The following is a 15,062-nucleotide window of genomic DNA, read 5'->3' as shown; positions in this document are numbered from 1 at the left end:
TGTAAGAAGTGTTTTGTTTTGGGTTTTTTTGTGGATTTTTGCAAAATTATTACAAATAATAATAAAAAAAGGAAATCACCTAAGTATTCACAGCCTTTACCGTGAAGCTCAAAATTGGGCTCAGGTGCATCCTGTTTCCATCTTGTTTCTACAGCTTAATTGGAGTCCCCCTGGTTAAATTCACTTGATTGGACATGATTTAGAAAGACACACACCTGTCTACATTTAAGGTCCATCAGTTGACAGTGCATGTCGGAGCACAAACCAAGCATGAAGTCAAAGGAATTGTCTGTAGGTGTCCAAGACAGAATTGTCTCAGGGCACAAATCTGGGGAAGGGTACAGAAACATTTCCGTTGCTTTGAAGGTCCCAATGAGCACAGTGGGCTCCTTCATCAGTAAATGGAAGAAGTTCAGATCCACTAGGACTCTTCCTAGAGCTTACTGCCCATCTAAACTAAACGATCACGGGAAGAAGGGCCTTAGTTAGGGAGGTGACCAAGAACCTGATGGGCACTCTGTCGGAGCTCCAACATTCCTCTGTGGAGAGAGGAGAACCTTCCAGAATAACAAACATCTCTGCAGCAATTCAGCAATCAGGCCTGCATGGCGAGTGGCCAGACGGAAGCCACTCCTTTGTAAAAGGCACATGGCAGTCCACCTGGAGTTTGGCAAAATGCAGCTGAAGGACTCTGAGACCATGAGAAACAAAATTCTCTGGTCTGATGAATGCCAGGCGTCATGTTTGGAGGAAACCAGGCACTGTCCCTACAGTGAAGCATGGTGGTGGCAGCATCATACTGTGGGGATGTTTTTCAGCAGCAGGAACTGGGAGACTAGTCAAGATTGAGGGAAAGATGAATGCAACAATGTACAGAGACATCCTGGATGAAAACCTACTCCAAAGTACTCTTCACTGTGGCAACGGTTCATCTTTCAGCAGGACAATGACCCTAAGCACACAGCCAAGATATCAAAGGAGTGGCTTCAGGACAACTTTATGAATATCTTTGAGTGGCCCAGCCAGAGCCCAGACCTGAATCTGATTGAACATCTCTGCAGACATTTGAAAGTGGCTGTGCACCGACGCTCCACATCCAACCTGATGGAGCTTTTTGAGGTGCTCCAAACAGGGCCCCTTCACACATAGCACAAATACGTACAAATCACAGTGAAACAGCCCAAATGAGTGAACCACGAAAACATCGAGCAGATGTTGGGAGGGACACATGGTCAAGCAGGCGTGAATGATCTTGCATGCATGTCCGACCCAACATGCGTATCCTATGAGCAGCGCACCACAGGAGAAAAGACGTGTCATGTGGAACATAGCTCATGTGGTTGATGTGACATCCATGCAAAAGCGATATATGTTTTTATGTATTTCCACGTGAGGACAGCAAGTAAGGTCATGTCCTTGAAAACACGGTAGGTGTTCCCCAGCTACTGGAGAGCTCAACAACTGCTGCTGTTGGCAGACACGCCCCCTGTCCGTTCTGCACAAAGACCAAAGTGTCACTCTCTGTTTCTGTGTTATGTGATCATTTTATTTAGTTATTTTGGCGTGTAATTGTGTATGTTGTTATTGTAGTACTTACTTATATACCTGTCCTGGCTGTGGTCTCTATGTTGTTAATGTGACACGTCGTGTGCACTGAGCTTCCATTTCCAGCTGTCAGTGAGGCTCTGGCCGGCGATCAGCTGAGAGGTGCCTTGCCGTGTTGTTTATGCTCAGATGTGGCTGGCCGGTACCCATCTGTACATACATATCAGCATTTCATATAAGCGTGCCACGTGTTGCTGGGGTAGCCGACACTCTAGCATGCCACCTGTGTTGCTTGGCAATGCCACACTCATGGCCACTTACATCAATTTCACAGCCAGTTCCAAAGTGGTCGTGTGGTCGTGAAGGGGCCCAACGATAGGTGCACCAAGCTTGAATATTTACGAGGTCTGTTAGAAAAGTATCGGACCTTTTTATTTTTTGCAAAAATCATATGGATTTGAATCACGTGTGATTGCATCAGCCAAGCTTGAACCTTTGTGCGCATGCGTGAGTTTTTTCACGCCTGTCGGTTGCGTCATTCACCTGTGAGCAGGCTTTGTGTGAGCACTGGTCCACCCCTCTCGTTGGATTTTTATTGCGAATAAATGTCTGAACGATTTGGAGCTTTGCTGCATCAATTTTTTTCCAGAAACTGTGAGAGACCTCCAAGTGGACACCGTTCGGAAAATTAATATGGCTTTCAGGGACGATTTTATGGGGATTATACAGATTAAGGAGTGTTACTGCCGCTTTAAGGACGGCCCACAACTGCTGAGAGCGCAGCGCCCTCCCAGCGCCGATCGACATGCTCAGACCCCGCTGAAACAACCAGATCATTTCCAATGTGAAGGCTTTGTTGATCCGGGACCTCATCTGACTTTCACAAAAAGGCAGGAGACGTGGACATCAGCACTTTTTCGGCACATTCCACTGTTACAGGAGTTTTTTTCATGGAAAGAAAAGCGGAGGGACGCGCCACGGAGCCGTTCATTACGCGGGACAAAACCACCTCGGTGTTGGTCTGACAGGACGGCTTTCAGGTGGATTTCAGATGGATTCCGGTTGCTTTTCAGTCGTGTGATTATCCGATTGTGATTGTGCATGAGCTGGACATGCCCCAACATTTCCTGGAAGGCTTCATCACGGCGTTGCTTTGCGCCATGCAGTTGTGGGCCGTCCTTAAAGCGGCAGTAACACTCCTTAATCTGTATAATCCCCATAAAATCGTCCCTGAAAGCCATATTAATTTTCCGAACGGTGTCCACCTGGAGGTCTCTCACAGTTTCTGGAAAAAAATTGATGCAGCAAAGCTCCAAATTGTTCAGACATTTATTTGCAATAAAAAAACGACGAGAGGGTGGTCCAGTGCTCACACAAAGCCTGCTCACAGGCGAATGACGCAACCGACAGGCGTGAAAAAACTCACGCATGCGCACGAAGGTTCAAGCTTGTCTGATGCAATCACACGTGATTCAAATCCAATCAATCAATCAATTTTTTTTATATAGCGCCAAATCACAACAAACAGTTGCCCCAAGGCGCTTTATATTGTAAGGCAAGGCCATACAATAATTATGTAAAACCCCAACGGTCAAAACGACCCCCTGTGAGCAAGCACTTGGCTACAGTGGGAAGGAAAAACTCCCTTTTAACAGGAAGAAACCTCCAGCAGAACCAGGCTCAGGGAGGGGCAGTCTTCTGCTGGGACTGGTTGGGGCTGAGGGAGAGAACCAGGAAAAAGACATGCTGTGGAGGGGAGCAGAGATCGATCACTAATGATTAAATGCAGAGTGGTGCATACAGAGCAAAAAGAGAAAGAAACAGTGCATCATGGGAACCCCCCAGCAGTCTACGTCTATAGCAGCATAACTAAGGGATGGTTCAGGGTCACCTGATCCAGCCCTAACTATAAGCTTTAGCAAAAGGAAAGTTTTAAGCCTAATCTTAAAAGTAGAGAGGGTGTCTGTCTCCCTGATCTGAATTGGGAGCTGGTTCCACAGGAGAGGAGCCTGAAAGCTGAAGGCTCTGCCTCCCATTCTACTCTTACAAACCCTAGGAACTACAAGTAAGCCTGCAGTCTGAGAGCGAAGCGCTCTATTGGGGTGATATGGTACTATGAGGTCCCTAAGATAAGATGGGACCTGATTATTCAAAACCTTATAAGTAAGAAGAAGAATTTTAAATTCTATTCTAGAATTAACAGGAAGCCAATGAAGAGAGGCCAATATGGGTGAGATATGCTCTCTCCTTCTAGTCCCCGTCGGTACTCTAGCTGCAGCATTTTGAATTAACTGAAGGCTTTTTAGGGAACTTTTAGGACAACCTGATAATAATGAATTACAATAGTCCAGCCTAGAGGAAATAAATGCATGAATTAGTTTTTCAGCATCACTCTGAGACAAGACCTTTCTGATTTTAGAGATATTGCGTAAATGCAAAAAAGCAGTCCTACATATTTGTTTAATATGCACTTTGAATGACATATCCTGATCAAAAATGACTCCAAGATTTCTCACAGTATTACTAGAGGTCAGGGTAATGCCATCCAGAGTAAGGATCTGGTTAGACACCATGTTTCTAAGATTTGTGGGGCCAAGTACAATAACTTCAATTTTATCTGAGTTTAAAAGCAGGAAATTAGAGGTCATCCATGTCTTTATGTCTGTAAGACAATCCTGCAGTTTAGCTAATTGGTGTGTGTCCTCTGGCTTCATGGATAGATAAAGCTGGGTATCATCTGCGTAACAATGAAAATTTAAGCAATACCGTCTAATAATACTGCCTAAGGGAAGCATGTATAAAGTGAATAAAATTGGTCCTAGCACAGAACCTTGTGGAACTCCATAATTAACTTTAGTCTGTGAAGAAGATTCCCCATTTACATGAACAAATTGTAATCTATTAGACAAATATGATTCAAACCACCGCAGCGCAGTGCCTTTAATACCTATGGCATGCTCTAATCTCTGTAATAAAATTTTATGGTCAACAGTATCAAAAGCAGCACTGAGGTCTAACAGAACAAGCACAGAGATGAGTCCACTGTCCGAGGCCATAAGAAGATCATTTGTAACCTTCACTAATGCTGTTTCTGTACTATGATGAATTCTAAAACCTGACTGAAACTCTTCAAATAGACCATTCCTCTGCAGATGATCAGTTAGCTGTTTTACAACTACCCTTTCAAGAATTTTTGAGAGAAAAGGAAGGTTGGAGATTGGCCTATAATTAGCTAAGATAGCTGGGTCAAGTGATGGCTTTTTAAGTAATGGTTTAATTACTGCCACCTTAAAAGCCTGTGGTACATAGCCAACTAACAAAGATAGATTGATCATATTTAAGATCGAAGCATTAAATAATGGTAGGACTTCCTTGAGCAGCCTGGTGGGAATGGGGTCTAATAAACATGTTGATGGTTTGGATGAAGTAACTAATGAAAATAACTCAGAACAATCGGAGAGAAAGAGTCTAACCAAATACCGGCATCACTGAAAGCAGCCAAAGATAACGATACGTCTTTGGGATGGTTATGAGTAATTTTTTCTCTGATAGTTAAAATTTTGTTAGCAAAGAAAGTCATGAAGTCATTACTAGTTAAAGTTAATGGAATACTCAGCTCAATAGAGCTCTGACTCTTTGTCAGCCTGGCTACAGTGCTGAAAAGAAACCTGGGGTTGTTCTTATTTTCTTCAATTAGTGATGAGTAGAAAGATGTCCTAGCTTTACGGAGGGCTTTTTTATAGAGCAACAGACTCTTTTTCCAGGCTAAGTGAAGATCTTCTAAATTAGTGAGACGCCATTTCCTCTCCAACTTACGGGTTATCTGCTTTAAGCTACGAGTTTGTGAGTTATACCACGGAGTCAGGCACTTCTGATTTAAAGCTCTCTTTTTTAGAGGAGCTACAGCATCCAAAGTTGTCTTCAATGAGGATGTAAAACTATTGACGAGATACTCTATCTCACTTACAGAGTTTAGGTAGCTACTCTGCACTGTGTTGGTATATGGCATTAGAGAACATAAAGAAGGAATCATATCCTTAAACCTAGTTACAGCGCTTTCTGAAAGACTTCTAGTGTAATGAAACTTATTCCCCACTGCTGGGTAGTCCATCAGAGTAAATGTAAATGTTATTAAGAAATGATCAGACAGAAGGGAGTTTTCAGGGAATACTGTTAAGTCTTCTATTTCCATACCATAAGTCAGAACAAGATCTAAGATATGATTAAAGTGGTGGGTGGACTCATTTACTTTTTGAGCAAAGCCAATAGAGTCTAATAATAGATTAAATGCAGTGTTGAGGCTGTCATTCTCAGCATCTGTGTGGATGTTAAAATCGCCCACTATAATTATCTTATCTGAGCTAAGCACTAAGTCAGACAAAAGGTCTGAAAATTCACAGAGAAACTCACAGTAACAACCAGGTGGACGATAGATAATAACAAATAAAACTGGTTTTTGGGACTTCCAATTTGGATGGACAAGACTAAGAGTCAAGCTTTCAAATGAATTAAGCTCTGTCTGGGTTTTTGATTAATTAATAAGCTGGAATGGAAGATTGCTGCTAATCCTCCGCCCCGGCCCGTGCTACGAGCATTCTGACAGTTAGTGTGACTCGGGGGTGTTGACTCATTTAAACTAACATATTCATCCTGCTGTAACCAGGTTTCTGTAAGGCAGAATAAATCAATATGTTGATCAATTATTATATCATTTACCAACAGGGACTTAGAAGAGAGAGACCTAATGTTTAATAGACCACATTTAACTGTTTTAGTCTATGGTGCAGTTGAAGGTGCTATATTTTTTCTTTTTGAATTTTTATGCTTAAATAGATTTTTGCTGGTTATTGGTAGTCTGGGAGCAGGCACCGTCTCTACGGGGATGGGGTAATGAGGGGATGGCAGGGGGAGAGAAGCTGCAGAGAGGTGTGTAAGACTACAACTCTGCTTCCTGGTCCCAACCCTGGATAGTCACGGTTTGGAGGATTTAAGAAAATTGGCCAGATTTCTAGAAATGAGAGCTGCTCCATCCAAAGTGGGATGGATGCCGTCTCTCCTAACAAGACCAGGTTTTCCCCAGAAGCTTTGCCAATTATCTATGAAGCCCACCTCATTTTTTGGACACCACTCAGACAGCCAGCAATTCAAGGAGAACATGCGGCTAAACATGTCACTCCCGGTCTGATTGGGGAGGGGCCCAGAGAAAACTACAGAGTCCGACATTGTTTTTGCAAAGTTACACACCGATTTAATGTTAATTTTAGTGACCTCCGATTGGCGTAACCGGGTGTCATTACTGCCGACGTGAATTACAATCTTACCAAATTTACGCTTAGCCTTAGCCAGCAGTTTCAAATTTCCTTCAATGTCGCCTGCTCTGGCCCCCGGAAGACAATTGACTATGGTTGCTGGTGTCACTAACTTCACATTTCGCAAAACAGAGTCGCCAATAACCAGAGTTTGATCCTCGGCGGGTGTGTCGTTGAGTGGGGAAAAACGGTTAGAGATGTGAACGGGTTGGCGGTGTACATGGGGCTTCTGTTTAGGGCTACGCTTCCTCCTCACAGTCACCCAGTCAGCCTGCTTTCCCGGCTGCTCGGGATCTGCCAGGGGGAAACTAACGGCGGCTAAGCTACCTTGGTCCGCACCGACTACAGGGGCCTGGCTAGCTGTAGAATTTTCCATGGTGCGGAGCCGAGTCTCCAATTCGCCCAGCCTGGCCTCCAAAGCTACAAATAAGCTACACTTATTACAAGTACCGTTACTGCTAAAGGAGGCCGAGGAATAACTAAACATTTCACACCCAGAGCAGAAAAGTGACAGGAGAAGCCGCCATGCTAAATCGGCTAAGAGCTAGTAGCTATGCTAAGCTAGCGGATTCCTAAAAACACGCAAAGTGAATAATGTGTAAATAATTTAGAGGTGATTCAGCAGAAGGAGTGCTTTAGTTAAGGCACGTAAAGATTACACTGGGAAACAAATCGTAATCTAGATAACTAGATCAATCTAACTGCGCAGATTAAACAGCTAACAGATACAGAAAAACACCGCTGTGCTCCGGAACAGGAAGTGATACAATACCGCAGTGAGAGCCAACCACCAGTCCCCCTAGTGGTGCTTAATGGATCCATATGGTTTTTGATAAAATCCATATGGTTTTTGAAAAAAATAAAAAGATTCGATACTTTTCTAACAGATCTTGTATGTACATGTGATTTCTTAGTTTTTGCTTTTAATAAATTTAATTAAATGTATTTTTAATAAATTTAGAAAAAAAAACTTTTTGCATGTTGTCATTGTGGGGTGTTATGAGTCAAATTTGAGGGGAAAATGAATTTACCCTATTTTGGAATAAGGCTGTACAATAAAAAAAAATGTGGAAAAAGTGAAGCACTGTGAATATTTTCTGGATGCACTGTATTTCTTTTGAAGGCACAAATGGGCAAAATTGCTTTTCATGTTTAATTTAGCAGCTTTTTCTCAGTTGGGCTTCTGAAGTGATGGAAAAGCTACTTAAACTTCAGTGTCTTGAGTTTTGCTCATTGTGACTATATTCAAAGTGCTTTTGCTCTTTGACCATCAGAGATCGTAAGATGGCCCTGATCCAGATGTCGTCGGTCGAAGAAGCGATCCAGGCATTGATAGATCTTCACAACTATGACATGGGAGCAAATCACCATCTTAAAGTTTCCTTCTCAAAGTCTACCATATAACTCCCACACCCGATTCCTCAACCTTGTACAAGTTGAAGGCCACGCCCACATCCTGTGTTTGAAATAGTTTTCCTCACCTCTTTTTCTGTATCCACAAAATCTTACACCCTTTTTTTCCCTCTCTCTCTGAGGAGCAACAGACTGTGACAGAGATGATCTCAGATTTTGTTCAGATATAAGTCAGAGGGTACCTACCGCCTAATCAACACACACCAACTGTTTTAGACAAAATTTCACATTGATAATCGAACATCACTGAAGGTCAGACCCAAAATTACCCAGATATGAAATTTGGTTGAATAGTGCACTTTTGCTCACCTTGAACACCCCCTAGTGCAAGCCACCTTCAATGTTTTGGTTGTGATCTTTGGTGACCTCTGTTGAGGAAACCTTGTCCAAAATGTGTTGTAACTGGTTTTTTGATATTTGCAGTGGTTTGAATGAAATCTGAGGTGGTCATTGTGACAGCTGGGTGCAAAATGTCTGATACTTTAATCTTAATCATTGAAACCTGAGTCAGTATCTCGAATTCGGAATTCAAACTAGAACATTGCTTTTTCATTAAGTCCCTTAATTTTGTGCCTACTGGCAGCTCTCACATTCACAACGTTTCATTTAGGGTGCTTTTTACACCTGATCACTTTGGTTTGATACAAATGTGCATTTGCCTGCATGTGTTTTTGTTTGTTTTGGGTTTTTTTTGGGGGGGGGGTCCACATTTGAAACTGAACTTTGTTGTTAACCAAACAGATGCACTGAGAATACAGTCTTGCTGTGAATTCTGGTGCAGTTTGTACTCCACTCTGGACAAGTCGCCCATGTGGAAACACGTGCAAACAGCCGTTCACTTCTATGGTCAGTTTAGTTACCAGTTGGCCCGGTCTGTGTGTTTGGACTGTGGGAGGAAGCCAGCGGACCCAGAGAGTAAACGCCCCAGCTCGTGTTCCAATCCCAAATCCAAAACTCTGCTTTAAAGAACAAGTTCACGTTTTAAAGGATATAATTTTAGGAATACATTGAAAAAACATCGGAGACAAGTGAATGATTATTACAATGCAGTGACATTTAAAAGAAGATTAAAACAAAAGAAGCTTTTCCTTAGTTATGAGGCGCTACTGTGATCATTGTGTGCGTAAAGATGCAGCATGTGCATGTTTGTGCTGTGTGCTCAGACCGGGTTTCTTCATGTGATTATGGTCTTTGTGGCGTTGCTCTGACATTTGAGATTGAGGACCAAAGTACACATGCCTTTAGTCTTCAGTCTGATTTTACTGTGGAGGGCTTAAGTGTGTCTTACGATTGTATTACTGTTTGTTGAATTCTTATTGTAACCTTGTAGGAATTTTTGTTAATGTAAATTTCTCTGCCCTCTGTTTTCATTTGCTGCGGTAGAATGGTGAAAATCCGGCTTTCTGTTTCCACAGAGGCAGTTGTTTAAAACTTTATTTTATCGACATTAACAGTTTTTTTTATGCACGTCTGGTGCTTCTGCAGTTATTTTTGAGAATATTGTAATTTTTGTACTTGAGTTGATTTTTGTTTGTGATTACAGTTTCAGATTAGCACAAATTAAAAATGCCCTTTTTTTTACAGACAAGCCCAAGTTAAATTGTGTCTGTGTGTTGAACTGGGTTCAGATCTCTGCTCTGTATCTCACTCTAAAATAAACCTCTCTCTGTTCATGTCTGTCTCTGCTCTGACTTTTCTTTCTGTTTTTCTTACTATTTCTCTGTTCGATGTCTGGAAGCTGAGTAGATGATGACAAACATGTAGTTTTATTCAGATAGGATAATGTGATTGTGTTGTGGATTCTGTTAACCCCCAAAACGTGAATCGGCTGTAAATCGTGAATTATCTGAAAAACATGAATGCTGAAAAAATATCCCAAAACGTGAATATCATTCATGATATACAACCCCTGGCAAAAATTATGGAATCACCGGTCTCGGAGGATGTTCATTCAGTTGTTTAATTTTGTAGAAAAAAGCAGATCACAGACATAGTAGAGAAGCTTGAATCTTCGACTGGACTGGGTTGCTTGACGTGAGGACGTTTCGCTTCAAATCACAGAAGCTTCCTCAGCTAAAATTCTTGCTCTGGTAGTCTGACTTCTGTCTTGACTCTTGTAGAGAAGAATAAACCAGAAGCCAACAAAAGCTGGAGTTTTTTTAACCTAACCAGACCCCACCTACCGAGAGGCTGACTGCTATAGGCTAGTGACTAAACAATAGCTCTAATTAGCACCTATTGTGCTCTAGTTAGCACTCTCCTAATGACAGGACGGAAGCCTCCCCTGATGGCTCCCTTGACGACTCTCTCCTGATGACGTGAATGACTCATTACCATGAACAAAAGACTGAAACTGCTTTGACCTGAGTACCACATTGTAAACGGGACAAAGTGTGTCTGAGACATGCTCCGCTGTTAAGGCTGGGTTTCAACTGTTTTACAAAGAATGCTTCCTTGACACCTCTCTCAAACCATTTCTTCTCTCTGGCTAAGATTTTAACTTCCTTGTCTTCAAACGTGTGGTTAGTGTCTTTCAGGTGGAGATGAACTGCAGACTGAGGTCCACTGGCGACCTCTCTGCTGTGCTGGTATAGCCTCTTGTGTAAAAGTTGCTTCATCTCACCCATGTAGTGTTCATTACAGTTTTCCTGACATCTGATATGATACACTACATTGCTCTGTTTGTAACTAGGGATCCTGTCCTTAGGGTGAACTAATTTCTGTCTCAGGGTGTTGACTGGTTTAAAGTACACTGGGATTTTGTGCTGTCTGAAGATCTTCTGTAGTTTTTCCCTTACTCCTGCTAAATAAGGGAGAGACACTCTTCTTCTTGTCTCCGTCTCCTGTCTGTCTGGTCTCTTTGTTTTCTGGGACTTCTGTACTTTGTCCAGGGACCAACGTGGGTACCCACATACTGTGAGGGCTTTCCATACAAGTTGTTGCTCTTTAGCCCTTCTCTCTGCAGTTGTGGGCACCTGTAGGGCTCTGTGTTGAAGCGTCCTGATCACCCCGAGCTTGTGTTCAAGGGGGTGGTTTGAGCCAAAGAGCAGATATTGGTCAGTGTGAGTGGGTTTCCTGTAAACCTCTGTCTGGAGCTGCCTGTTCTCTCCAATCGTAACATCACAGTCCAAGAAGGCTAAATGGTTGTTTCTGGCATCCTCACATGTGAACTTGATATTGGAGTCCACCGAATTGATGTGTTCTGTAAAGTCCTCGACCTCCTGTTGCTTGATTTTAACCCATGTGTCATCGACATACCTGAACCAGTGACTGGGAGAGATGCCCGTGAACGACGTCAAGGCTGTCTTCTCCACTCGCTCCATGTACAGATTGGCCACAATGGGGGATACCGGAGACCCCATCGCACAACCATGGATCTGCCTGTAGTAATTCCCCCTAAACAGGAAATACGTGGTGTTAAGACAGATCTCCAAGAGTTGGCAGATGTGGTCTGGTGTGAGTTTGGTCCTTTCAGGTAGAGACACATCTTCCAGCAGTCTCTGCCTCACAGCTGAGATGGCCTCAGCGGTGCGGATGCAGGTGAACAACGAAGTCACATCAAATGACACCATAGTTTCATCTGCCTCCAGCTGCAGGTCCTTGATTTTGTTCACAAAATCTTGTGTGTTCTCCACATTGTGGTCTGAGTTACCCACTAGGGGAGCCAAAATCCACTTGAGGTGCTTGGCCAGATTGTATGTGATGGAATCTGTGCTACATACAATAGGCCTGAGTGGCACGTCCTGTTTGTGGATTTTGAGCAGTCCATAGATGCATGGAGACATCAAAGCATCAAGACAGAAAACTTAAAGCAATATGTCTCAAAAATCGAAAATGCACAACAAAACAATGCATGAAGACATCAAAGCGTCAAGACAGAAAACTTAAAGCAGTATGTCTCAAAAATCGAAAATGCACAACAAAACAATGCATGAAGACATCAAAGCGTCAAGACAGAAAACTTAAAGCAATATGTCTCAAAAATCGAAAATGCACAGCTAAACAATGCATGAAGACATCAAAGCGTCAAGACATAAAAAGACAGAAAACTTAAAGCAATATGTCTCAAAAATAGAAAATGCACAACAAAACAAATGAGGAACGAATGGGAGGAAACTGGAGTCAACATCTGTGACCGAACTGTAAGAAACCGCCTAAAGGAAATGGGATTTACATACAGAAAAGCTAAACGAAAGCCATCATTAACACCTAAACAGAAAAAAAACAAGGTTACAATGGGCTAAGGAAAAGCAATCGTGGACTGTGGATGACTGGATGAAAGTCATATTCAGCGATGAATCTCGAATCTGCATTGGGCAAGGTGATGATGCTGGAACTGTTGTTTGGTGCCGTTCCAGTGAGATTTATAAAGATGACTGCCTGAAGAGAACATGTAAATTTCCACAGTCATTGATGATATGGGGCTGCATGTCAGGTAAAGGCACTGGGGAGATGGCTGCCATTACATCATCAATAAATGCACAAGTTTACGTTGATATTTTGGAGCCTTTTCTTATCCCATCAATTGAAAGGATGTTTGGGGATGATGAAATCATTTTTCAAGATGATAATGCATCTTGCCATAGAGCAAAAACTGAAAACATTCCTTGCAAAAAGACACATAGGGTCAATGTCATGGCCTGCAAATAGTCCGGATCTTAATCCAATTGAAAATCTTTGGTGGAAGTTGAAGAAAATGGTCCATGACAAGGCTCCAACCTGCAAAGCTGATCTGGCAACAGCAATCAGAGAAAGTTGGAGCCAGATTGATGAAGAGTACTGTTTGTCACTCATGTCCATGCCTCAGAGACTGCAAGCTGTTATAAAAGCCAGAGGTGGTGCAACAAAATACTAGTGATGTGTTGGAGCGTTCTTTTGTTTTTCATGATTCCATCATTTTTTCCTCAGACTTGAGTGATTCCATATTTTTTCCCTCTGCTTGGTCTAAAAAGTAACCGTTACTGACTGCCACAATTTTTTTTTCCTGATTTCTTAGTTTCTTAAAGCCAGAAAGTTGCCATTTGAAATGACTTTAGTTTTGTGTCATGTCTGTGATCTGCTTTTTTTCTACAAAATTAAACAACTGAATGAACATCCTCCGAGGCCGGTGATTCCATAATTTTTGCCAGGGGTTGTAGAAATGTCAGCATTAACTTTGTCAGCCTTCTCATCAGACATGTTTTCAGAAATACCCTTGCATTCCCCACAAGCTGGATTGCACAAAACTCAGAGTTGCCTACAGCCACAATGGTTCCGCAGCCAGATTTGCACCTGTATCGAAGTAACCTTTGCAGTTCTTTTGGGGCATAGTCCATATCAGTTGGTATTGGAACTAATGTCTCCCCTTGCACCTTCTAGCCCCATTCCTGAGTATTTAATTCAAGACCCTACCAAGTCTGTACCTGGTGATACACCCTCAGAGAATGGTACTTGGCCACGGCTTGTGTTGGTGGGAACGATTTGGGGTGCATAACTTGTTTTCTGGTGGCTAAAAGTTCTATATATTTTGTGTGTCAGAGTTTGTTTAAGTTGTCCTTTCCCTTGTATATTGAAAATAGTGCCTTTTCTCCAGCTGCGACTGTGTGAGATTAGGAAGCTCCCACTGTTTTGAAAGCCTCAGCTACCTCAAGAAGTGATTTGTTCTTCACCAGTGAAAGACCCAGAGCCTTTCCTTGTCCAAATAACCTTGACGTCGTGTCACATCCAAGGATTGCGTGCAGAAACAGGATATTACTGCAAACCTTGTCACATAGGACTTCTTGCACTCTGTGGATGTCAAGGAAACGAGCAGGAGATCCGGATTTGGGTGGTGGCATGAAATATATTTTCTTATGTTTTTTGTTGTGTAATGGATTAGCAATACTAGGAGGTCAGTTTCACTGCCAACTAATATGGTGTCTCTTTTCCTTGCCACATCCAGCACAGTCTTAACAATCAGAACTTCAGCATCTCCTTTTGCATGTAAGATCTCACACCCTGCCATTTTTAGATGTTTCCCAAGAATGTAAATAAAGAGCTGCCTGTTCTTCTTGTTTGCCAAGAATTCATCCTTTTTCATTTGGAGAGGCATGTTTGCACTGAACTGAACGCTCAAAGCTGACTTGGTAGCTGTGCGTCGGGTTTGCGTGCCATCCTTTGGAGTTGGTTCACTCTGGTAACCATCAAACACTATCACTGGTGTCCCGTACTTTTTAACATGGGAGACATAGCTTTGGCAGATAGCATTGTATGTCTTGCCTACATCCCATGGGATTTTATGCAGGAGAGCACCTCCATCAAGAACATACGTGGGTTTTCCAGTTTCAGTCTGTTTCAGCTCATCATCAGATACATTTCCAGCCTTATCCGAGATGGCATTAGCAAGAACGGGCTTATTTGCTTTCAGGAGGACATTTATTTTTTCAAAAAGAGCCAGAGGATAGCCACAGAGTTCATAGCTGAATGCTTCCTCGAGACTTTCTTTCTGAGTGCTAACCATGACCAATCTTTGGAAGAGGAGAAGAGGGTCAGTGGTTACATCATCACCATCAATTGCAATCTTTGACTTCGAGTCCATTGTTACAGCTTGGTCCTTTTTCCTAAATGTGTATTTCATGACCTGTTTCCCCTGCATTCTCTCCAAGATCTTGCACCCAACATCCTCTGCTTTCTCAACATTCACATTTTCTGTTGCTACCACACCATTCACTAAGTTTCGGAGATTTTAATCATTTCCAAAAACGTCCTGAATGAATGTGACAAGCTTATTCACATTATCTGCATCTCTTTTCTGGCGTGCCACTGACAAGTCCTTAT

The 15,062-nt window shown here is 42.5% G+C and overlaps 1 protein-coding gene across 2 annotated transcripts in view; it reads left to right on the top strand.

The window, feature by feature from the left end:
- Positions 1-9,940, top strand: part of LOC117521244 (polypyrimidine tract-binding protein 2-like) — a 55,142-nt gene extending 45,202 nt beyond the window's left edge. For both annotated transcript variants that reach the window (XM_034182578.1, XM_034182577.1), the window contains one exon: positions 8,129-9,940. In XM_034182578.1, the coding sequence (XP_034038469.1) occupies positions 8,129-8,258 (130 nt within the window). In that variant the 3' untranslated portion in view covers positions 8,259-9,940. The remainder of the gene's footprint in view (positions 1-8,128) is intronic.
- The last annotated feature ends 5,122 nt before the right edge of the window (positions 9,941-15,062 follow it).

This window comes from Thalassophryne amazonica, chromosome 12, assembly GCF_902500255.1.
Source record: "Thalassophryne amazonica chromosome 12, fThaAma1.1, whole genome shotgun sequence".
Classification (NCBI taxonomy): domain Eukaryota; kingdom Metazoa; phylum Chordata; class Actinopteri; order Batrachoidiformes; family Batrachoididae; genus Thalassophryne; species Thalassophryne amazonica.
The sequence above is the reverse complement of the archived record's forward strand: the minus strand, read 5'-3'. Positions and strand labels throughout refer to the sequence as shown.